General features: G+C 41.5%; 1 protein-coding gene across 1 annotated transcript in view; it reads right to left on the bottom strand.

Moving 5' to 3' along the window:
* The window catches only part of PPP1R21 (protein phosphatase 1 regulatory subunit 21), a 65,405-nt gene extending 46,926 nt beyond the window's left edge, over nt 1-18,479 (bottom strand). Inside the window, exons 1-6 of the mRNA XM_025466293.3 lie at nt 18,332-18,479; nt 7,818-7,886; nt 5,151-5,297; nt 1,696-1,797; nt 412-576; nt 175-233 (exon numbers count right to left, since the gene is read on the bottom strand). Coding sequence (XP_025322078.1) covers nt 175-233; nt 412-576; nt 1,696-1,797; nt 5,151-5,297; nt 7,818-7,886; nt 18,332-18,388 — 599 coding nt within the window. The 5' untranslated portion in view covers nt 18,389-18,479. The remainder of the gene's footprint in view (nt 1-174; nt 234-411; nt 577-1,695; nt 1,798-5,150; nt 5,298-7,817; nt 7,887-18,331) is intronic.
* Between the last annotated feature and the right edge of the window lie 7,041 nt (nt 18,480-25,520).

The following is a 25,520-nucleotide window of genomic DNA, read 5'->3' as shown; positions in this document are numbered from 1 at the left end:
CTAATGCACAAGCCACTTGACAAAGAGTGTTATCCTCAGAGATAACAGAACTGAGATGGCCTGCTCCTTGCTCACTTCAAATGTGAAAAGATTAAGAGATAGAAGTTGCTAAACCAAAACTCAGGTCTTCTGATTCTTACTTCAGGGCCCCTTGGAATTCACGTTTCCACATACCATTCTTCTGTTCGAAGCCGACATTCCTTGGCCTCCTTTTCTAGAGTCTGAGATTTTACCTGAATATTAGAAGGAAAAAAAAGCAGATGGCTCAAGCTATAATGAGGGCACACTTAGGAGATACTGCAGGCAACAGCCTCCCCTTGAATGACTAACTTTGCATTCCACAAAGTGCACAGAAGATTTACAAGAGCCTTGACCATCTCTCAACATGCTCTCGCCATCAGTGGGGCTTACTTCTAGTTTGGCCTTGTCATTCTGCAGTTTCTCGATAGTTTCCATGTACTTCCGCGTCAAGCCATCGACCACGGCTTGGTGCTGGGCCGCCTCCATCTCCAGGGTGGCCAGCCGACTCCTCAGCTCCGCTTCCACATGCTTGTGCTGCTCATCAGCTTCAAAAAACTGCAGAGAAAAGATTATTTTTCTCTCCTCACAATATCTAAATATATACAAATGGAAAGAAAAACAACAGCCGTGACTATTCATTGAGCAATTTCCACATGGTTCCATGTGCTCACTAGGCAAAATCTGCATGGGCATATCTCACCAAATCCTCCCAGTATGTCAGAGGTAGTGCTACTGCCATCCCTCCTTTACACATGGGGAAACCAAAGCTTCAACTTGCCAAATGCAGAAATGAGATATGAACACAGGAGATCAATGTCCAAGTCGATAACTCCTTCCTCTCCATCTCAAGGATTTCTTTAAAACAACTTCCGGCACACAGGGGATTCAACTGACCAGGGTATAACTTTTTTGCTACACTAACTTCCACAATTAAAAAAATCAAAATTCAAATAGAAGTTATCCCTAAAACAGGTAAAGCTCTTTTCCTTAGTAAGAATCCATTGCTAATTAAGAATTATGAATGCTTAATACAAAATGCACTGAGGTCAAAAGCTTATTTTTTTAACATTTGCAAAAAGACAGTATTAGTGCATATTTAGTTTCCATCATTTGGCTATGCTCACCATTTCACAAAAAATTCAGGAAGCACAGCTGGAGACATAACACTATGACTCTTAACTATGCTGAATGTTTGAAGGCAAACACGTATTATTCAACATTCCATAAATATTTGAGCTCCTGCCATGAGTGAGACTCTGCCCTGAGGGAAGGCATACAAACCGACATTGTGTATACCCAAACAGACCTTATAGACTAACTGGTGAACAAATACAAACCAACTAAACAGCAATAATTTAAAAAACAAACACTACTTAATGATAAGCCCCCAACTAAATGGTCCATCTAATCATTTTCTAGATAAAATGAACAGTGCCTAGTATATTTCTGTACTGTTTTCAAAGTTATACTGCCGTCCTCTAAATAAATGTAATACTTCAAAACACACATCCAAATTAAGATATGAATGAGATTTAAGTAATGAGCCAGTGACAGTGACATATATACCTAACAACCACAGAAGACATAAAAACACTCTATTCTGCATTGGTTTTTCCACATTCCAGATCATATGACCCATTTTTAATTCATTGGAAAAACAGAAAGTTTTCTCACTTGTATATGCAACCGTTCATTTTCTTCTATCTTCTTTTGCAGATCTTCATCAAAGACACTCTTCTGCTCTTGACTCAACTGAGAAGAAGATTCTCCACTTTTCTGATGGAAAGAATAAGTTATGTCCACATAACTTTCATCCTTTAGAGAAACATCCTAAGGTACACAGATTCTCTATCACCTTAGTAGCTTGTCTCTTCTAGTGTGCACCGTTCTCAATCCTGTAAGAAGTATATAATCCATCATTTACCTTTTCCTATTTGACATAAGTAGGAACTGCAAATATTGGAATGAGCAGGAAAGCTTAACAGGGAGAGAGAGTGAATAAACAACAGATAAGGCTCACTATTTTTTGCGGATAAATTTAGGAGTAGTACTACTGGAAAACACAGCAGGCACAGAACACAGGCCATGAAAATATGCTAAAAAATATCATTTCCATCAGAGAGGAAGACAAACCATAAGAGACTCACTCTTAATCATAAGAAACAAATTGAGGGTTACTAGAAGGGAGGAAGGTGGGGGGTTGGGGTAACTGGGTGATGGACATTAAGTAGGGCACATAATGTCATGAGCATTGCATATTACAGAAGACTCATGAATCACTGACCTCTACTTCTGAAACCAATAATACATTATATGTTAATTAATTGAATTTAAATTCTTTTTTTTTTTTAAGATTTATTTATTTATTTATTAGAGACACAGCGAATGAGAGAGAGAAAGAGAGAGAGACAGAGATACAGGCAGAGGGAGAAGCAGGCTCCATGCACGGAGCCTGACGCCGGACTCGATCCCGGGTCTCCAGGATCACACCCCGGGCTGAAGGCGGCACTAAACCGCTAAGCCACCGGGGCTGCCCTGAATTTAAATTCTTAAAAAAAAAACTTTTTTTAATTTACATTGATCTTTTGGTTTGGGAAATGACAGTTTGACTCTGAGTTGCTAAACTCCTTTAAGAATTTGTAATAACTAGCATTCACAACAATAAATTCTTACAAAAGTTTACATAAATCTCTAATGTTTAAAAACATATATAACCATTAAAATAAGGCTACTGTAAATAAACAGAAGGAAAAAGCTCACAATCATGAGAAATACCTTCCTTTTCTTTTTTTTTTACCAATATTAACTTTTTCTGCATAGAAGAATAGCACAATTTAAGCAAGCAATAATGACCATTTGTTTTCGTGGACTACAACAGCTGAGACTATTCCAGAGAGGGCCTAACAATGAAACTGTGTACAGACATCACTCACCAGCCTTCTCTGCCTTTCCTGTGCCCTCACTCTTCACTTAAAATGAAATTACTTACTGATCCAATGTGAACCAATGAGTAGAAAGCCCTTTGAAAATGGAATAGCTACGTTAAAAACAAAACAAACAGAGGCACCTGAGGGTCTCAATCGGTTAAGCAGTCAACTCTTGATTTCAGTTCAGGTCATGATCTTTGTTCATGAGATCGAGCCCCAGGTCAGGCACCAGCATGGAGTCTGCTCAAAATTCTCTCTCTCCCCCTCTCTCTGCCCCTTCCCTGCTTGCATGTTCTCCCTCAAATAAACAAATCTTTAAAAATAATAAACAAACAAACAAATAAATAAAATTAAATATCCATCATGTTTGGGATACAACAGCTGCACAAGGAATACTACCGAATGACATATTCTGGGCATTCTGGGTCATTGGCGCTTCCAAATTTGGAAAACTTTAATTAACATTAACTCAGAAGTTTTATACCCAAGCCTCTGCAGAAACAGCATTGGGGGAGGATCTCATTTACCTGGGGAGTCTGTTTGAAGTACATATGGCTATTCGTTCCTCAAAGGTCTCTCAGAATTTCAAGAGCACATGTATTTTGACAAAATTTCTCAAGTGCTTCTAATACATACCTGTTTTTGCCCTCTCTGTTACCACTCTAGAGTACTCTTTCATGTAGGGAACATGTATATGGAAAGGTACTAACATACGATTATGTCAGCTGCCCAACATATGGCACATACAGTCCTAGCCACCTTTACAGGATCCCATTTAATACTCAACAAACTCAGAGAATCATCCCCATGTTGCTGATGAAGAAACTGATGTTGCAAAGCTAAAATGGCAAAGAATTCAAGCCTGGGCTTAACTCCAAAGCCTTCACTCTTCCCTCCACACCATGCTACTTCAGAGTTATTATATGCCTTCTTCCTCCTACCCTTCTACTTTGATTGCCTCAGTCCACACATTTGTTGGTTGCTGCTCTATATACATACAAGATATAAGGATTCAATCACTAGCCCCTACCCTTAAAAAAAAATGCAACTTCTTAATCACAGAATTTTCAAAAGTACCAGATCATCCATCTTAGGGAATGAGAATCATGTCTCACTACAAAAACTATGATGGAAAAAGTTTATTTTTACATGACCAGACAAGAATAGTAAATGGGGCTCATAAAAATAAAAACTAAGAAATACTTGCAGCAAACTTACAACAACTCTAAGGAATGAGTATTTCAATTGCTACTTCACATGAGCTGTTATGCTTCAACACTGTTTCTCATTTTATTTGCCCTACCTTGAGTTAATGGCAACTTAGGATAATTGAAAGATACCAGTAATTTCAACCAGTATGAGATATTCCTTTCACTTTTCTAAGACACTAAATCCAATATGTGCACATTTGCTCCTAACAAATTATTTAAAACTCATTTTCAGGGCACCTGGGTGGCTCAGTGGTTGAGGCCCTGCCTTGGGCTCAGGTTGTGATCCCAGGGTCCTGGGATTGAGTCCCACATCAGGCTCCCCACAGGGAGCCTGCTTTTCCCTCTGCCTATGTCTCTGCCCCTCTCTCTGTGTGTGTGTCTCTCATTAATAAATAAATAAAATCTTTTTTAAAAAAATAAAGCTCACTTTTGTATAAAAATGTCTCTACTTGGATCCCTGGGTGGCTCAGCAGTTTAGCACCTGCCTTTGGCCCAGAGCATGACCCTGGAGTCCTGGGATCAAGTCCCACATCAGGCTCCCTGCATGGAGCCTGCTTCTCCCTCTGCCTGTCTGTCTCTCATGAATAAATAAATAAAATCTTAAAAAAAAAGATGCCTCTATTACGGCCCCTGGGTGGCTCAGTTGGTTGGGCATCTGCCTTTGGCTCAGGTCATGAACACAAGGTCCTGGGATCGAGCCTGTGTCTGGGGCTCCCCACTCAGCTTCTCTCTCTCCTCCCTGCTTGCTATCTCTGTCTCTGTCTCTATCTCTCTCTCTCAAATAAATTTTTAAAAATCTTTTTTAAAAAAAAGTCTCTAATATCACTACATATATTAATAGTAAGTGTCTGCTTCCTTGACCCAATATCCAGGCATAATAACAGAACATTAGGGAATCTGGAGGGGAGGTGTTCTGTTAAAACCCAGATGGCCTGTAGATGTCTGTACCTAGCAGAGAAGGCCTCATTAACTTGCTTTTATTTTGACCTACCTTGTTTTTCTTGCCTCGGGGTTCACTTAGAGCCAATTCATCTTGAAGTAGTTCTACCCTCTTGGCAAGCTGTAGATTTCGAAATGTCAAACTGTCCATTTCCTGTTGGAGCTTTCTCAATGACTGATCCTTCATTTTCAGTTGTTCCTACATCAAAGTGGAAACAGATCATTCCTTATAATTTAGCCTTCAGGTTTCAAATAGTGAAAAGAAATTATTTCTGTTTCACTAAAATATTATCAAACTTCTTGCTTTAGGAAATTCACGTTGTATGTTTATCATGCCAGTTCCCATGTTTTTAGCTCTGTTTTGTGACAAAATCATTTTGGGGGGCCAAACCAGTACATTTAAAAATAAAATTTAAAAAGGAAATATACTGAAGTAACAGTCAGTCATCAACTTAAAGTATCTACAACTCTATACATAATGTTGTTATGTATAGGGGTCTGGCAGTGAGGAGGCACAATGCCCGAGGCCACAATTTTATAAACCTGAACTGGGAAAGAGAACCTCCTACTCACTGCTGATGCTCTTCAGCAAGAATGGGAAGCAATTTATTTGCGCTCATTTTTTTTCAATAAATCCTCCCTGTATCTTAGTCAAAATGAAATCCTTCCTCTACACTTAATTTTACTTTAAACTATCCCGATTTGGGGAACCTGGGTGGCTCGTGGCGTCTGTCTGCCTTTGGCTCAGGTCATGATCTCCAGGGTGCTGGGATCGAGTCCCACATCAGGTTCCCTGCAGGGAACCTGCTTCTCTCTCTCTCTGCCTGTGTCTCTGCCTCTCTGTGTGTGTCTCCGATGAATAAATAAATAAAATCTTTAAAAAATAAATAAATAAAATAAACTATCCTGATTTGTCAAAGATAAAAAGCAATAGTATCCTAACACAGTGATGTCTACAATCTACTGACATTACCAGCATGTTGAGAGCAACCAGAAGGATAGAATAATGTTCCCATTAAGTAGAGAAACATTTTTCTTTTCTATTGTTTTTTAGTAATAATACTTGGGAGTCTGATGGTAAATACAGACCCAGCCCACATCCAAATTATCATGTATTTCAAATTAAAGAAATCCAAATCAACGAATGCTGTCTCCAACAACTCATTGAAGAGGCAAGACCAATATATGAAAGGTCTGTTCTACCAGAAGACATCCCAATCTTCCCATCAAGTAAACCAGCCAATTACCATTCTTACTAGAATTGTAATGACCACTGCAATGAATGGTAAAACAAAGAGTAATTTCTTTACATCCTTAGAATTAATCACCAGCTGACTAATGCTCCAACTCCATTAACCAATCATTAATTTCAGAAGACTGCTATCTCAATCTCTCTGTAAACTCTAGTTCCTGCTATGGAGAGGATGATAATGTTATCTGCTCTCACAGACTTGTGTGAAGACAACTGACAGAGTGGACGTAACGTGCTTGGCACAGTGTCTGACACACAGTAAGAGCTCAATAACTAGAACCTGCTGTCACCATCAACAATGTCCCCACCATCACCAAGGCCACCATCGTAGAGTTAGTCAAATGCAACCAGCCACAGAACACTGTAATATGCCAGAGTGGGCGACTAAGACACACTAGGAAATACCTTTTCCACTAATAGCTTTTAAATATCATTAAGAGAGATAATGATGATTTCTTCAATGATTTAGGCAAGATAATAACTTGACTAACAAATCCTGACTATAAGTAAGCTTATTTTTCATACTTGGGCGCAGAAAGCTTCGAACGTATGGGAACAGTGTTTTGAGCCACCTCAGCCCTGAGTCCATACTACAGCACCTGCTTTGGGGGCACTCTCAAGTCAGAGTTCTCTAGGTAAAGGTCCAACACTAGCTAAATGAAAGGACGTATTTCTGGGTTACCTGAGTGGAATCACCCTAGAAAGATCACTGGTTAGGGACTATTCCAGAAAGAGATAAGAGTAAAGGGAATCCTAATCCCTTTTGTCTAAACAGGGAGCAAGGGAAAGAGTGAGGAATGACAGATGGTATATTTAACGGAAACAGGCCAAGAAGAAATCTATATCCTAGAATTACTTTAGCCAAGTAAAAATATCACTAAGCAGTACTTATGACATGCCTACCAGAATGAGGTAGAAACAAATTTCTTCATCTCCTGTCGTATTTCTCCCTCTGTTAACAAAGATGCTGATGGTAAGATGCATCATTCAAATAGAGTAACCTGATTTACACAGGTTATTACTATTAAATAGCTCAACCCAAAAGTAATCTTAATGACTAAATGATTCACCCTTTCAAATCCATTCATTAGGGGACAACCATCTGCTGAATGCTGGACATATGAACATGACATAGACTCCCTCAGAGTGCTGTCTAGTGATGAAGACAGGGAAGTAGCTCCATTAATCCAGATGAATTTCGCTAAAGAGAGTCTGAGATCTAAGAGAAACAGGAGATAGAGTCAAATAATTCCTTTTTGTAATTTTTAGCTAAGGAAATCAAGGTGCATCACATTCATACCTAAGCAAGAAACAAAGTTAAACACAAAAGACTATACTACCTTCTCCTATCCCTAGTGATTCAGTGTCATAGTTGGGACTTTAAAACAGAAAGCCAGCTGAATTCCTTGCTTTGAGTATCACCAAACACTAACTTAATTATCACAATACAAATACATTGTTTCATACCTTTAAAGCAGCAGAATTCGCCTGTTCATCCACAACACCTTTTTTCAGGACCTGATTCTGGGCTCGAAGCTGAAAACAGAGGAAGCAATAATTAATTTTTAATATAAAGCAATCATTGTAGCAAGGAAATCACTTACCATTATTTCACAGGAATGATTACACTGAGGAACTACCTTCTCACATATATACGAGAATAAAAATATTAGCATGGAAAAGGATAGAGATATCATCATTCTGCCATTTTTCAGATTAGCACAGAGGCTGAGCTGCCCAATGACATAATAATAATCAGCAGCAAAACTGACACTATAGTCCAGGTCTCTTGACTTCCATATGGTACATGGTTCTTTCTATAAAACCAAGTCTCCCCTTTAAACAAAAACTAATACAATATACTAATACTAAATACAATAAAGTAATGTTAAAATGAATAGAAAACTAATATAATAAATAATAGGGTATCGTGTATGCCATTTTCCTTGAAACTCTGGCACACATCCATTTGTAAAGTACATATATAATTGGACTAATTATGAAAGAAGAACTCTACAAAGAATCAAAGTGTAGGGCATTGAACATACCCAGCAGGACACTGTCATCCCCCACAATAGCCTCAGGAATGATAGACTTGCAATAAGGCATCAGCTAAGGCAGTGTGCTCAAGTAACTAAGAAACAGACTAAATCCAGAAGCTGGCAATAGCAGCTAACATTTGAAGGCTCATCCTATACCAGGCACTGTCCTAGGTGCTTTCCTTGTACTGCCTCATTAATCTTCACAACCCTACGAAGTAGGTACTGAAATTGTGTCCATTTTACAGATGAGGAAACGGAGTGAGGTATAGGAAAGTTAAGTGGCAATCCTGAGATTCAGACCTCAACAGATTTGACGGAGTCATAATGCCATTAGACAACATTGGTTACTATTTTCTAAAGCTATGTATAAATGAGAAAAGACATAGGCTGGGGAGGTTGGGGAAGTCTTTGAAAAGGTAGGACACGGGCTTATTTCTTTTTAATTGAGATATAACCTTATTTTAAATAAGGCATACAAATCAAGAATTATACAGCTAAATGAATTTTACATATGTATATATATATTCATCTATCACTTGCAAGGGTTTCAAAAGATAAAATCCACTTCTGTAGGGAGAGGAAAGTTCTCAGCAAGGTTAACACAGACCATGTAAGTATAAACACACAAATCCTATGAAGCCAAAGTGAAAGATGTACAGACTCATATCCTGAAGATTTAGTACAAAGACCATGAAACACCAGGTTCTTCTCTTAGAAACTGAACAAATGGAATGTTTTTATCGGTGAGCTTAAAAGAATCTACTTCTAACTCTGCATAACTCCGATCTGTCTCCCAAGAACAGAAATGACCCTCCCTCTGTGCCAAAAGAATAGGAATACTTAAATACTAACCTTAAATTAAGTATGTGAAATTCAATAGAAAATTTAGCTAAAAATCTAAGAAGAAAAGCAGGAATACTGCAGGATATTCAACAGTCTGATCAAAAGACAGATTAAAAAGATGAGCTTTTTCTATTTTTAGAAAGTTAAAGATACAGCTCACTACCACAACAGAAGGAAGACCCAAATCTTGCTCTGCCATTTAGTAGACAATTTAAACTTGAAAAATTCACTTAACTGTTCTGAGCCTCAGTTATAAGGTCTATATGTATTCACCCATGTACCCTATCTTCCTTCTTCTGACATTGTTGTGAGAACCAGATAAGAAACCTATGTCAAAGCACTTTCTAAATCTTAAAATGCCTCAAGAATGGTAACAGTTCTCTTAGACTAGAATCAAAGGGATAACAGATAACATTATAGCTTGCCTGGTATAAGGCATTGTGCTAAATCATATAAAGGAGAAGGAGAAGTGAAGGAAGTGGTTTGACAAAGAGCTTACAATTTAAAAGGGACAATACAAGATAACTAGAAGTACTTACTACTATTTAAATTCCCTGCAGCAAGGGTTGCAAACTAAGGTCCATGGGCCATACTGGCCTGCTACCTAATTTTTAAAAAAATTGCTTAAAGATTTATTTACTTGAGGGAGTGTGTGCAAGGAGGGGAGGGGCAGAGGGAGAGGAATAGTCTCAAGCAGACACTATGCTGAGCATGGAGCCCTCATGGGGCTTGATCTCACAACCCTGGGATCACAACCTGACCTGAGCAAAAACCAAGTCAGTACCACCTAGGCACCCCAAGTAATTTAAAGTTGTACTAGAACAGAACCACACTCCTTTCCGCATTGTCTACGGTTGCTTTTGAGCTACAATTATAGAGACAAGTAGTTGCAAGAGAAAACGTACAGTCCTAAGCCTGAAATATTTACTCATAGTCTCTTTCCAGAAAAAGTTTGAACACCTCTGCTCTACAAGTTCAGAAAAAAGAAGTACCACTTTTTAATACTGATTTCCATCACGTGGTATTTTCTTTTGGAGCAGGATCAACATACTCATGGATAATGTGCTACATTAGGTAACAGAATTCAATAAATATTTTCAAACCCACATAGCCAGAAGACAGCAATATGACGTCGGGCTTTAGGTTTCATTTCATGCCCCTGCCCTAACTTTCACCTATGGTCTCTTACACATATTCTTTCTGGGATATTTAGAAGATCCTAATGACTGTTTCCAGACCTAGGGATGAAGCCTGAAATTTGCTGAACTGATGGTCTTCTATAGGACCAGAACCGTGACAATTTAAAAAAAAGAACCTCGACTTTCATTTCTAAGAAACATTTAAAAGCTACTTAAAGCAAACTGAACAGTATACTTTGTTAAAAAGCAAAACAGAGGCAGCCCGGGTGGCTCAGTCGTTTAGCACCACCTTCAGCCCAGGGTGTGATCCTGGGGACCTGGGATCGAGTACCATGTTGGGCTCCCTGCATGGAGCCTGCTTCTCCCTCTGCCTGTGTCTCTGCCTCTCTCTCTCTCTCTCTCTCTCTCATGAATAAATAATAAAAAATAAAATAAATTAAAATTTAAAAAAGCAAAACAAAACTTTCTTAAAGATTTTATTTTTAAGTAATCTCTATACCCGACATGGGGCTCAAACTCACAACCCCAAGCCAAGATCAAGAGTTCCACAGTTCACTGACCGATCCAGCCAGGCAGCTCACAAGACAAAATTCTGAAATTACTGCTGTATAGATTTTAATCTGATTACAACAGAAAATGATTTGGATATTCCTTTGGAAAATATTGTTGTCTAAACAACAATATGGTTTCAATAAAACTGCTTGGCAGAAAATGATCTGGATATTCCTTTGGATAATACTGTTTTCTTTTTTTTTTTTTTTTTAATTTTTTTTTTTTCATTTTTATTTATTTATGATAGTCACAGAGAGAGAAAGAGAGAGAGGCAGAGACATAGGCAGAGGGAGAAGCAGGCTCCATGCACCGGGAGCCTGATGTGGGATTCGATCCCAGGTCTCCAGGATCGCGCCCTGGGCCAAAGGCAGGCGCCAAACCGCTGCGCCACCCAGGGATCCCTGGATAATACTGTTTTCTAAGCAAAAACATGGTTTCAATAAAACTGCTTGGCAGAAAATGCAGCCCCTTTAGAAAGACCTACCTAACTACCTACTATTTATTAAGGTAGAAAAGGATGACAGGGGATCCCTGGGTGGCTCAGCGGTTTGGCGCCTGCCTTTGGCCCAGGGCACAATCCTGGAGTCCCAGGATCGAGTCCCAGGATCGAGTCCTGCGTGGGGCTCCCGGCATGGAGCCTGCTTCTCCCTCTGCCTGTGTCTCTGCCTCTCTGCCTCTCTCTCTCTCTCTCTCATAAATAAATAAATAAATCTTTTTAAAAAAAGGATGACAATCATAAGCTCAGCACATACCACTGCCCTGTTAATTACACTTCACAGCATCTGGAGTTTTCCTGCATTTCAACATCACTACGGACACAGTTGTGCATTAGTGAACCAAAAGCTTGTCAAATGGTCAGTCTGGTCTTTTAGAATCCATCTTTCTCCTCACCAGCATTTCACCACAGTGGGGAAACAAATGGGACACTGTCTTAGTCTTTTAGAAATAGGTACAAGATCACCAGATGCTCACTAATGCCTCCAGGAGATACAAACAGAGGCTCCAATGAATGCATGTGGGCGTAACCAGGAAACACCTGCCCTGAAGTCTCCAATGGGTCAAACTCTCCCGAAAATGATAGCCTACTTTCAAGCAGCTGTCCACCAAGCTCTTCTGTTCCATCCAGCAGACGAACAGCACCTCTGCATCCCAACTCTGAAACCCTTACCTTTTTAAACGTCCTTTTTCATAGTCTAGTAATCTTCTGATCGGCATTACCGTTCTTTCAAAAGCACAGGCCTTTCTCATTTTGACCAGCCAATCCCAGATGTTCTTCAAGGAACTTACTTCCTACACCTGGACCTATTTGGTCAATAAGTGTTTCCTAACCACCCAGTATGGTCCGCAGGGGGCTTGCCCCTCTGTTCTTAGCTGGTAAAAAGACATCTCTTATTAAACCATTCTGCTTTAACTTTACTTTTTAGAGTAGTAGATTTTACATTTACTAATTTAGGTTTGACTTCTGTACTCACCTCCCATCTGCCAATTAAACTGCAGCTCATGGTAAAGACTACAGCCTACTTCCCTGTATCTCCTGCCTATAGTGAAAGATCAAAGCCATGGATAGAGAAGGCACTCAATAAATTTTTAGTTAACCAAATTAAATACTGTATATAAGAGGCGTTTGAAGGTAATGCATTATACAACTATAAAGCTTCATCACTCTAACAGTTCCTCTCTGACCTCTTCCCGATGTTTCCTACCTCAGTAACAGAATAACTCCAGCCACCACCACCTGGCACTAGAGAGGGTACAGGTAGTTTATCGCCTCCCAGGGGGAGGAACAAGCAAGTAGGTAGAGAGAAAGACCAAGTGGTTTTCCCAGGAAGGAATTTTAGAGATCATCCAGGCCAGAGATTCTGAAGCTGGGGTCTGAAGATGACTTCAGTATTTTAAAGCTTCAAATCAGGGTTTGGGTGAGGCTTAGGGATGGGCTTGGGGTTGTATGTTGCACACACTACTTTGTAATGAAGACAAGCTTATATGTTTAATAGTTTGTTTTTTGGGGTCGTAAAATTTATAAAATGCCAAAATGTCCATTATAGGAAATAGGTAAGAGTGGTTCTAACATAGAAAATCATTGGGGATTAGGTGAGGAAATGTGTATATGTGATTCATCTCTCTTTCCTCACAGTTTGTGACTGAAGGTAGTAAATCCCTAATCTTGGGCCAGTTATCCTATCATGGATTGTCAAAGTGGCTGGAGAAATCATAGTTGACTTACCACCACTCTCTCTCTGTCCCTAGAGAAAGAGCTGTGTGATAAGCCTGACTATTTCAGAATCAGAGTTATGTAGAGCAGTCTGCAGAGTGGTCTTTATTTAGCAATTTAGGCTCAGGGCTTTGGGGATTCTTCGTGTCCAATAGGACCACATTGTTCAAACCATTTGGAGAAATACCTATAGGCTCTGCAGTACCAGGTAGTAGTGGCTGGAGTTACTCTGTCTCTGAGGCAGGAAAAAAACCTTCTTCTCTCAGACCTCAAATGGAAGCCCTTTCTCCTGCTCCAGCTCCTAAGCAGGGAAACTCATTAGGACAACACCCTACCTCCAACCCCTGCAATCTAGCTGCCTCACTAGTGACTGGATGAGTAGAGTAGCTGGATTAAAGAGGAAGAGTAGGACACCCTTGGCTTTTCTAAGGCCTAACTATTCAAAGTGTAGTCTGTGTACAGCTGCAACAGCATCACGTGGGAGCAGACTCTCAGGCCCCACCTCAGACCTACTGAACCAGAATCTATGTTCAATCAAGTTTCAGGGGAGTCAAAGGGACATTTTGTGTCTGTGATGCACTGGTCTAGGGACTAAGCTAGCACTTTCTAACAAGGTAGCCAAAAGCTATCATGTGCCTATTTAAATTTATATTAAATCTAACATTCTGTTCCCTAGTTGCCCTGGCCATATTGGAAGTGCTCAATAGTATCACACAGCTAGTGGTTACCCTACCGGACAGCATAGATACAGAACATTTTCATTCTCATGGAAAGTTTCATTGGATAACACTGAACACAATGCTGTTTTCCAATCAAACTTTAGTAACAAACCCTATGCATTTGAGGGAAAAAAAAAAGGCTGATACTAGATTTTAATCCAAATGATACTCATTTTTAATTCAGCTTCTAAGTCAATTTCTCATACAGGAAGGGGCAATTAACCAGGTTCCACCAAGCTCCACTATCTAAAAAGCAAACATAGCATATCTAAACTGCCCCTTCACCAATATGAATAGCTATCTCCTAAGAGCATAAATCTGAAAAGCTCCCAAAGGCAACCTCCTTCATAACTATAAGAAGCATCAATTGCAAAGTAACTGTTAAGAGAAACACTGGATGTCTGACTTTCCCACTAGCTTTTACTGCCTGAAAAAGAGCTTTAAAAAGATTACCTGAGCCAAAGTTAATATGCTGATACCAGACCTTGAGCAATGGTTCTCAAATTTTGGTGTGCATCTAAATCATTACAGAGGTGTGTTACACAACAGATCGCTGGGTCTGAACACCAGTTTCAGATTCAGTAAGTCCCAGGTGGACTAAGAATTTATATTTCTAACTCATTCCCAGATGCTGATGATGCTGACCCAGGGGCCACACTTTGAGAACCATTGACCCAGAGTAACACAAACATTGAGAAAACAGTTAGAACTTGAAACATGCTTACACACATAACATGATGCCAGGCAGGGGTGCAGTAACTCATGCAAAGAAACCAAGCTAGGAAACCAAATAGGGCCAGGACTCAGTGCCCTCAGCCTCTCCTCCCTATGAGATATACCAGACCATAAGAACCAGACCAGGCTGTTGAAGAGACACCATATAAGAAACAATCTTTTGATTCTTAATCTATGGTGCAGTAACTGAAGTCTCGACTGGTTTCCCTCACATCTCAAAGAAGTAGTATGCACCGCTTATCAATTAACTTCATAAACTTCTGAAAACCAACTGCATACACTTTTCTCCTCCCTGAGAACTTGATTAAACCTGAAATTTCAAAAGCCTCCAATGATCTCCTAATTGCCCAAACTACTAAGGTCTTAACCTCTCCTTTTACTGGCCTTTCCAAAACATTTTACATTTAGCAGTATGTATGCCTCAGAAATTGTCATCTGCTTTGACCTCTCATGGTCCATCTTTCATCTAACTAAACTTTCAGTCTCTTAAATTAAATGGGAGCTCCTCAGACCTTTTTTTTTTCCTTCTTGGGAAGAAAGAATATTATGACCACAGTTCTTAAGCAAAAAATGGGCTCCCTGGAAAACAGGCTGAGCTCTGCATTATATCAGAACAAGGAAATCCTGCAAATGTCTTTGGTTTAGAGATCATGCTTGTTGCTGTCTTTATATGCAGCCTCCTTCTACTGTTGATGAGGAAATCTTGGGTCTTTGTATGCTAAATAAGGAAAAACGCCTAGCTGGATTTCAACATTAGTCCATAATTTCTGCACCAGGGAAGGTAATGCAAAGGTACAGTGCCCCTTCCTCAAGGCTCAAGGCTAAAGGTAGCATAGATCTTATCTACAAATTGCTTGGCACTAGAATTGACAGAGAAGAAAAAGCACACGAAATCTTTTGACCAATCTCTGTTCTCTTATGTTCTGAAATTTCCATCCAATTGTAATTAAAAGGATGAAAAATGATCTAGCCCAATCTCAGAGATAAATAACCTCCAGTCTGGCAGACCGCCTACAATCTACTTAGCATCTCCTCCTTTCTTCATACCCTTCCCACAGGTGTTCCCCAAAGAGTCTACCTAAAGTGTTCCACCCTGATTAACTCTTGAAGTTCAACTACTTGTCTTTACAGGCATTCTTCCAAAAGCTCTAGCCTTTGTCCTGACTTTTAGCCAGTCCATCTCCACTAGAAATTTTTAGTAGTTACCCCAACAACACCTCAAGCTACTATGTGAACAAGATAATTTTAATGTGCCTCCCAACCTTAAAATTCTATAATTGCATCTAACCTTTACTATACCCCTTTGCTCTAAATTGGCTCACCTTCCTGACAGTGGGATCTATCAGTGGCAGTATGTCTCTTCATCTCAGAACTGCAGGGTCAACTCTTCAGTCTCCCCTCACTCACCTCATCCCACAGGATGAGTAAGACACAAGGATGAGTGCCTCATATACCATATATTTCATAAGTTTACTGCTACATACAAAGCGGGCACTCAAAAAAGAGGTAACCAGGGCCAGGGCGCCTGGGTGGCTCAGTTGGTTAAGTATCTGCCTTCAGTTCTGGTCATGATCCTGCGGTCCTGGGATCAAGCCCCACATTGGGCTCCCTTTCAGTAGGGAGTCTGCTTCTCCCTCTCCCTCTCCCTCCTCCCTGCCGCCCAGCTCTTGCTCTCTCTCTCCCATAAATGAAATCTTTAAAAATAAATTGAAAAATAAGAGGTAAGTAAAAATGTACTTTAACCATAAGTCCTAAATCTAGGCCCTCCTCTCCATCTTAACAGTCACTAATCTGATTTAGCCCTGTATTACACTCCCCAAAACTATTCCAACAGCCCACAGTCTGGTCTTCTTTTCACCAGTCTTTCCCTATTTCAATCCATCCTCCACATAGTTACCAGTTCCCCTCCTAAAAGTAATGTCATTATCCTGCTTAAAAACCTTTGACATCTATTATTCAAAACAGAAAGTTGAGACTTATTTGACATCCACAACCCTTTGTGATGATCAGGTCCAAACCAGATTTCACCACTCTCACCTTAACGTGCTTTTCACGTCTGCAAACAAGACCTGTTCTCTTTGCCCGGGATGCTACCAACCCTCCCACTTCCCTATTTCCCAGACTGAGTAACTTCTCTACTCTTACCCTCCACCTCTTCCGGGCTCTCACTGACCTAACACTTGTCATACTGTATCATGATTATGTACAATGTCTGAACATTCTATTAAAAGATTCTCCTTAAACTGGAACTCCGCCTCACTCCATCGACCCTGGCACCGTTCACAGGAGGCACGTCATAAAGGTCTGTTGAAAGAAAAAGCATACATACCCCAAAAATAAAACCTTTCAAGGTTTTTAATACTTTTGGAAGGCAATATAATTATTTCAGCAATGCAGTCCACCGGTTAAAACATTTTTAGAGCTCTCTTTGGCCATCCAGATTGCCTTCTGAGATTGTTTACACTCTGAAGAAGAAAATCAGTCCCCTTACTTTATACCATACAACATTTTCACCGAAAATAGTAGAGCCGACTCTGGGTATTGCCATTCTCCACCAACCCTCCTCCATCATATGGATTTGTTCCAAACAAATTCTGACCCTTCAAGCCAGAAAATATTTGTTCAAAGGCTGAAAACTTGCCATCACTGACGGTTGTGCTACAGGCACAATTTGAAATGTAAATGCAAAAAGTTTTGCCAATAGCAGCACCGGGGGAGTAAGTATAGTATCTCAAAAGGCTCCCTTTTGATGGTGAAAGGACCTCTTAGGTGTGTATGTTTAGGCAAAGGTTTTATGTTTCAAACAACAGTTCATTTCACCTTGCTGAATGTGTGTTAAGTGAAACCCGGGGGCGGGGGGGATGTGCGTCTGTTTCTCCAAATTGTAAAAAGGGGGGAGGGGGGCTAAGTCTTCGCAAGGCCCCCGTGAGGATTGCTGAACCAATTCCTGAAGATGCGAGATTCTTTTAGAACTTCATTAGAATATTCTTAAGGCAGCAACCCCTCAGAAGCAGCACCGCCCTTTTCCAAGGGAAGGGTTCCATCATTTAAAGGCGGATGCCACAAATACGGCAAAGGGGCAGGTCCCTATTTTGCCTAATTCACCATGTACTGAACACCTGGGTGTTCTGCCCCAATCCAGGTGGCCGAGGAAGAAGAGCGAGAAAAGGACACAGCCCTAGCACTCAGCCTTCCAGGAGCATCTCCAGACGAGCCCCTGCCAGCGCACTGAGCGCACCCGAGACCACCCAGCCCCAGCGAAACCGTGCACACGAATGGCTCTCCCTGCCCTCCCAAATAGACTGGGGACACGTAAGCCTCTTTATCTCATCTCATCCAGGGAGAAGGAAGAAAGCTCGGTCTTTCTCATCACTGGGTTAGGAATACTGAGGAAGCAGCAGGGGAGGGGCTGGTCCTCACCCTTCCCTTCCCCTCCCGACCAGCACCAGAGGCAGGATCCAGGGCTCGGACACCCCCGTCCCGAGCCCGCTACTTGAGCGAGAGGGAGGAACCGAACTCCTGCTCCTTCCCGCAGAAACGCACAGGGACCCAGACGCGGCCCGGCCCCATCTCCTGGGAGCTGCAGGTGGAGGCACGGTAATGGTGGACGGAGAAGGCAGAGAGGAGCGGCACGCTCGCGGACCCCCATCGCCGTTCCCCTGCGTCCCGACGAGCAGCTTGCACGGCACCCCGAGGCCGCAGGGCCGGGGACCCCCTACTCCCCGCCCACGATGGGTACCTTCGAGTACTCCTGAGCCAGCTTCTGGTACTTCCCCTGCAACTCTGCCGAGGCCATGGCCTCCCCCGCCCCGTCCGGGCCCGGCTGCCCGGGCCGCCGAGCCCCGCCCCCCGCCCCCAGCCCCAGACACGCGCCCGGGTTGGGCTCCGCCAGCGCCTGCCCGCTCGGCCACCACCGCCGCGCCTCCTCCTCCTCCACTTCCGGGTTCGCCCGGCGGGAGGAAGGCGGAGTGGGGCCGGGGGCGGAGCCACCGCCGGGGGCGGGGCTGCGTCTGGACGTCACCGCCCCGCCCCCGGCGCCGGCGCCGCAGCACGTGCGTGCGCAGCCTCGCTGGAGCGCCGCGGCTCTGCCGCTGCTGCCGGGGGCGCCATCTTGACGCATGGCCCAAGATGGCGACGTAGGATGGGGAAGGAGGGAGTCAAGAAAGGGAGAGCGTGATGAGAGCCCACAGGAGGGGCGGGGGGTGGGGGAACCGAGGAGAGGGGCGGTGGTTGCGAAGAGCCGAGGACCGGAAGGAGAAACCTTCGGAGCGCAGCAGGAATTCTGGCGGCTCGTCTCTCCGCCTCCCCCTGCTGGTTCCCATGGCAACCGTGTGGCGTTGGATGGTTAGAGCTTCAGAACGTTCACGGGGAGAGAGACCATTATCTTCCTCTGTCTCGTTATCGCGATGTGGGAGCACCAGACAGGCCCTGCATTGTAAACTCGGACCTCCCCCAGGTTTATAACGCTCGCTGCTGCCACCGTCCCCTGCGCCAGACCCTGCAAACCGTTGCCTTAGGTTTTGACATTCAAGCTCCTTTGTGTCCATCTCCGCCCGCTCCATCCACACCCCCTGCCCCCAGACACACACCACAGCGGGGCCTTCTTCAGTGGATTGAGTCAAAAGCCGTTAGGAAAGGACTAAATAAATAAATAAATAAATTTAAATTTTTTTTTAAAATTTAAAAAAAAAGGAAATGACTCCTGCCACGCATGCAGATAGGGTGGATGAGAACAAATAACTGGAGGATTGAAGCAACACAATGGTCTGCCTGAGATATTCTATGGCATTTCTCTTGAATTAAAAGCTTGCCTCCATTCAACAAATATTTGTGGCCGATCTACTGTATATTCGATATTGTTCTAGGCATTGCCTTTATTGCAACATTAAAAATGTTCATTGATAGAGGAATGGAGACATGAAATTAGACTATGTTTGCCATAAATTACAACACAGCAGTTGAAACTAATAACCAGGATCTGTATTTGTCTGTGTGTGTCTGTATGTATCAACATGACAAAATACTATGTTAGCAAACTGCGGTACACTATAGGATGAAAAGATACACTTAAAAATAGGAAACAGGGAGGCTTGGGTGGCTCAGCGGTTTAGCGCCGCCTTCAGCCCAGGGTGTGATCCTGGAGACCCGGGATCGAGCCCCACGTCGGGCTCCCGGTGCATGGAGCCTGCTTCTCCCTCTGCCTGTGTCTCTGCGCCTCTCTCTCTCTCTCTCTGAATAAATAAATAAAAATGGGAAACAATATTTGCATTGTTCATGAACATGTGAACATGTCAGAAAAGTAGAAAAATGAAGACTGGACAGATACACATCAAATTCTGAATAGTGGTCACCTCCAGTGGGGAAAAAGAAAGGGAAATGAAACGGCAAAACGAAGGACCGTAAACTTTGGTTAATTAAAAAAAAAAAAAATACAACAGGATGTTAACATTATCTGTCTAGTAGGTACAGGAATCTTAGTTATATTGGCATTTGAGGATGCTCGAAACTTTCTATGATTAAAAAACTGTGCCATCCTAGTTTCCTGTTTGGCTATGAGTAAGCCTGGGATTTTATAGTGAAAAGCTGAGCCTATATGCATTCTTCAGCGATTGTAAATGTATAAGAGATTTATAAACTTTTAAAAAATGTTTATTTTTTTTAATTTTCTAATAGCCAAGTCCTACTGTCCAGCAAACATTCAGAACAATCCTTTTAAATTATTATTATTAGTTTTCCATAACACCACGAAGCGGCAGAATTAAATATTGTAAGTGCATTTTTCTGGTTTGTAACATAATGGAATTTTCAGTCATTTAAAAATAAAATGTCATCTCAGAAACAACATTCCAAAGGAAGAATGTGCAACTTTGGCTAGAGAGCCTTTGTGAGTTCATTTTACTGAGTTGAAAAATTTACTTTCCACTGCTTTATCTAGTTACTCTGTCAGATACACTGTTTTCAAATCCCCGTTGATAAGTCTGAATATATTAAAGATTCTCTCCCTCAAAAAAATACCATTAGGTGAGTGAAAAGGCAAGCCACAGAGTGGAAGAAGATGCTTACAACATATATATTCAATAAAGTCCTCTTAGTCTCTTATTCAATATATAAAGAGCTCTTACAAATCAATAAAGAGCGAGGCAATCAAAAAGAAAGATAGGCAAGAGACTTCGACAGGCATTTCACTAAAAAAGACATACAAACATCCATTAAATTTGAAAAGGGTGTTCAGTTTCATTAGCAATCAGGAGGAAGTGAAATTAAAACCACAGTGAGATACTATGCACACTCCCACAAACAGCTAAATTTAAAAGATTGAGAAGTGTTAGGATATGAAACAGGAGAAACTCTCATAAAATGCTAGTAGGGATATAAACTGGAAAAATCATTTAGGGTAAGATTTTGGTATTATTTATTCATCTGGAAAGATACATATTTATGATCTACCAATTTTACTCCTAGGTAGACTCTCAAAAAAAAAAAAAGTGCACATGTATTCACCAAGAATATTCACGCCAGTTATTATTCATAAGAGCCAAAAAATATCTATCAACAGAATAGATAAGTGATTGTACATTCATATCATATTATGGGGTACTAAGCAGCAATTTAAAAAAACTGAACTATAGCTATAGCTAACTACTGGTGAATATCAAAATATAATCCAGAACAAAAGCCAGATCCTCCCCCCCAAAAATTGCATTGTATGACTTCAATTATACAATGTTCAAAAAATGGCAGAATTGAATTATAAGGTTCAAGGATATACGCTTGGATAATATAACTAGAAAGAAAAATAAGGAAGTGATAACCACAAAAATGAGAAACCTGCTTGGAAAGGGACATGAGATGGACTTTGGGGGTATTGGCACTGTTGTTTCCGTTAACTTTGTGATAACTCCTCATACGGTATATTTTTGTATATTTTTGTTTTGTGTACTTTTTGCTATGAGTGTTACATTTCACAATAGCAAATGTTTTTGTTTTTTTTTTAATCTCAATTATCTCATGTGCTTGCCAGCAATAGTTCCCAATCTGTAAACAGTATACTTATGGGGAATCTTGTGAGTGAAGGTTACTTGCCTGGAATTATTGTAAATCTGCAAGTGCTATGATGATCATTAAATCATTTAAAAACTTAGTTGTTTTAGGACTTTCTTTTCAGTTGCAAGTATGACAAATCCAATTAAAACTAGCTTAGACCAGGGATTCCTGGGTGGCTCAGCGGTTTCTAGCCTGTCTTTGGCCCAGGGCGCGATCCTGGAGTCCCGGGATGGAGTCCCGGGTCGGACTCCCGGCATGGAGTCTGCTTCTCCCTCTGCCTGTGTCTCTGCCTCTCTCTCTCTCTCTCTCTCTCTCTCTGTGTGTGTGTGTGTGTGTGTGTGTGTGTGTCTATCATAAGTAAATAAAAATAAATCTTAAAAAAAAAAAAAAAAAAAAAAACTAGCTTAGACCCCGGGGGTAGAGGGGGAGTGGATTTATTAGAAAGGTAAGTAAATTGCTCACAGAACAACAGGAAAAAAAGAGGAGCACAGGATCTCAAGTACAACTTAGACCAGGAATCTGTTTTTGCAACTCTTACACTCAATATGTGCTCCTTCCTGCAGAGCTTCCTTTACTTCTTCGAGGTAGCAAAACAAAACAGCCCACTGGTCGGAGCCTCCCAACTCACAACTCTGCCTCCCAAGAGAAACTAGGTTTGCTTAGTTCCAGTTTGAAAAATCCTAGGGAAGGTCTCTGACAGCTTGGGTGAGATGCCCATCCTTGGATCCATAAGCTCTGACCTGAATTCTCAGTCACACAGGACAGATAGGTCAGCTGGGAAACCCCCTAGGCCCTGACCAAGGCTGGAGACTAGAGCATTCTTTTCCCAAATGAAGACTTCTATGGCAGATGCCACCAGGGTAGGCAAGGGGCACACCACTACAGAGGACAGTAAGGGCCAGAAAGCAACACTGGGACCCTCTGATGCAGACCGAAGGCACCCTGCCCCACTCTCAAGGGCATAGTGTACTCTCCATACACCCAGAAGACATCCTGGGAGGTGAGAGAGAGGGGCCAAAACTCAGAATAAATGAGCTTTTCCTGAAAGAAGGGACTATCGTAAACCTAAATAAAGAAAATAACAAAGCAACAGTCTTGACTGAAGAGACTGGGAAATTACTGACAAATTAGGCTAATTAGGCTTTTACCCTCCAATGGAGAGAAGATTGTGAGAAGACCAGATCTGCCATAGAGAAAGAAAAGGCTCCATTTTCTCTGCACATCTAAGCATATCTTGAGTCAATTATGGTCACATAACATGAGCAAGAAAAAGTTTTGGTTTGTGCAATTCATACTCCATCCTGAACAATAAAAGATCTGGCATAAAGCAAGACTTGGGGACTTTCTTATACATCATGAAAGGATAATGATGAAGAACAGAGCTGTTGGCCCTTATTTCAATGTTGATGAATAAACAATCATATATTAAATAAGGTGTCTTTAAAGAAAAACACCTCAAATAAAGTTATTGATTCATTGATGAAAATGTTGTGACCAGAGGCTTGTAGGAAGCTAGCCCTTTATTTTCTAACCCCATTAATTGCTAATTCAGTGTTTGTGGCAATTTTAGAACCTAACTATTGCCAAGTAATGGGAATCAAATGTAATGTATATAGATTGGGATCAATGTGGAACTTCCCTTGATCATACAGTAACCAGTTATGCCATGGGGTTGCTTAGGAGATATTGTCGATCTCTAGGTGCACATTACTTCGTGGTACAATAGAGTCATATGTTTTCCATCTTAGCATACACCTGAAAATCAAGAACACCTTTCAAGCTTCAAAGCTCTATGTTTTGAAATCATACATTCTACTTCACAATAACCTGCTGTATGTAGCGGCTCCTATAGTGACATTGGAAGACCTGCTAGGCCCACCTGCACCTCCCCATACAGGCCTTAAGATAACTAAGCAACAATTTTCTCTGGTCTAGTTTTACAATCCCCATAGCTGGTGACCACACCTGACTACTGAGATAATGGACAACAGAGTCTGCATGAATGGATATAAGGAAAGCACTAAAGAAGTCAACCTTTGGGTCTTTTGTTATAGCATATTGTCCTTATGTGATTTATATTTTTAATCCAGTGGGAAAATTCATTATCACTCTACAGGTACAATTAAAGAAGGGTTTGGGGGACGGGGAAGGAAAAAAAAAGAATTTTCCTCCACTTGATTTTTCTCTTGAACAGTTAGCTCCAAAGTTCAGGTTTTGTAATGAATGCTCAGTGAGGCAAAATCTGAACAGAATCTGATGATTTGCAACTTTGAGGAGCTCAGCTCTACTAAAAATAGGAATTCTGGACTTTGAAGTTTTGCAACTCCTTCCTTTGGCTGTGCCCTAAAGCTTTGCCTCCCTCAGTCACAGAGCAAGAAAGAAAAATGACAGATTAAGCACAGAACCCTGACGCAGCGTGTCCAAAGTCACATGGCAGACACTAGCAGAATCATAACTAGAGCCCAGGTCCTTTGCTCCTGCTGCAGGTTGTATTTTCTGTAAGTATGTGCCCATATGCAAAAAACCTTTGCTATTTAGCTTGAAGATCAGAAGGTGAATGAGTCCTAGATTAGGGGTGAGGATGCCAAAGGGTGTGTTATACACCTTGGCATTTGTTTTAACTTGTATCTTCCTGAAATTAAAGGTACTGCATTGGAGCTATTTAAAGGGAAGGGGCGGGGTTGGTCTAAGATTTCAGGGGTTTCTCATATAATCCAAGGGCAAAGTCTGGGGGCAAGGAGGTACAGGTAGGAAGCAGAAACAGAAACATGTTACTGCTTATGCCTTACCTTAACCCTGCTCCCCTGGCTCTTCACTTTATTGTTTTTCCCCCCTTAAGACTGGTTTTCTCTGTCTCTCTGTTTTATGCGAGGAAATGGTCACGAACAGCACCCAGATTTCTATAAATTAACCTATCACATCTTTTTTAAGTGTGTAACTTGTTGTTGTGGACAGTTTTGAAAACACACACAAAGAGAGAATAATCTAATGAGCTCCCATGTACCATCTAGCTTTGACAATGATCGACTCTGCCCTACAACTCCATCCATGTTGTCCCACCCCAGTTGATTAAGTTGAAACAAATCCCATACATCATAATATTTTTTAAAGATTTATTATTTATTTATTTATTTATTTATTTATTTATTTATTTGAGAGAGAGAAAGAGAGAGCATGAGCAGGAGGGGCAGAGGGAAGGAGAGAGAGACTCTCACGCAGAGCTGAACACAGGGCTTGATCTCAAGATGCTGAGATCAGGAGCTGAGCCAAAATCAAGAGGGAGAGGAGGAGGCAGGGAGCCCAGCAGGGAGCTGGATCCCTCAATCCTGGGACCCTAAGATCTTGACCTGAGCTGAAGGCAGACGCTTAACAGACTGAGACAGCCAGGTGCCCCTCATATTATAACTTTGTATTTACTCTTCTAGCAAGAGAATTTTCAAATTCAAATACATATCTTTTTAAAATTGAAGTATAGTTGACACAATGTTACATTAGTTTCAGGTGTACAACATCAGGATGCAGCAAGCCTATCCACCATGCTGTGCTTCCCACAAGTGCAGCTACCATCTCCTGATGTCCCTTTTCTGGTCCTCTTGGCTGTAACAGTTTCTCAGACTTTCCTTGTTTTTGGTGACCCTTTTGAGGAGTACCAGTCAAGTATTTTGTAGAGTGTGCCTCAGTTGGGATTTGTCTAATGTTTTCTCATGTTTAGACTGGGGTTAGATTTTTGGAAAAAAGGGGATCCCTGGGTGGCGCAGCGGTTTGGCGCCTGCCTTTGGCTCAGGGCGCGATCCTGGAGACCCGGGATTGAATCCCACATCGGGCTCCCGGTGCATGGAGCCTGCTTCTCCCTCTGCCTATGTCTCTGCCTCTCTCTCTCTCTC

This window comes from Canis lupus, chromosome 10, assembly GCF_003254725.2.
Source record: "Canis lupus dingo isolate Sandy chromosome 10, ASM325472v2, whole genome shotgun sequence".
Taxonomy (NCBI): domain Eukaryota; kingdom Metazoa; phylum Chordata; class Mammalia; order Carnivora; family Canidae; genus Canis; species Canis lupus.
Note: the sequence above shows the minus strand (reverse complement) of the source record. Positions and strands in the feature narration are given on the sequence as shown.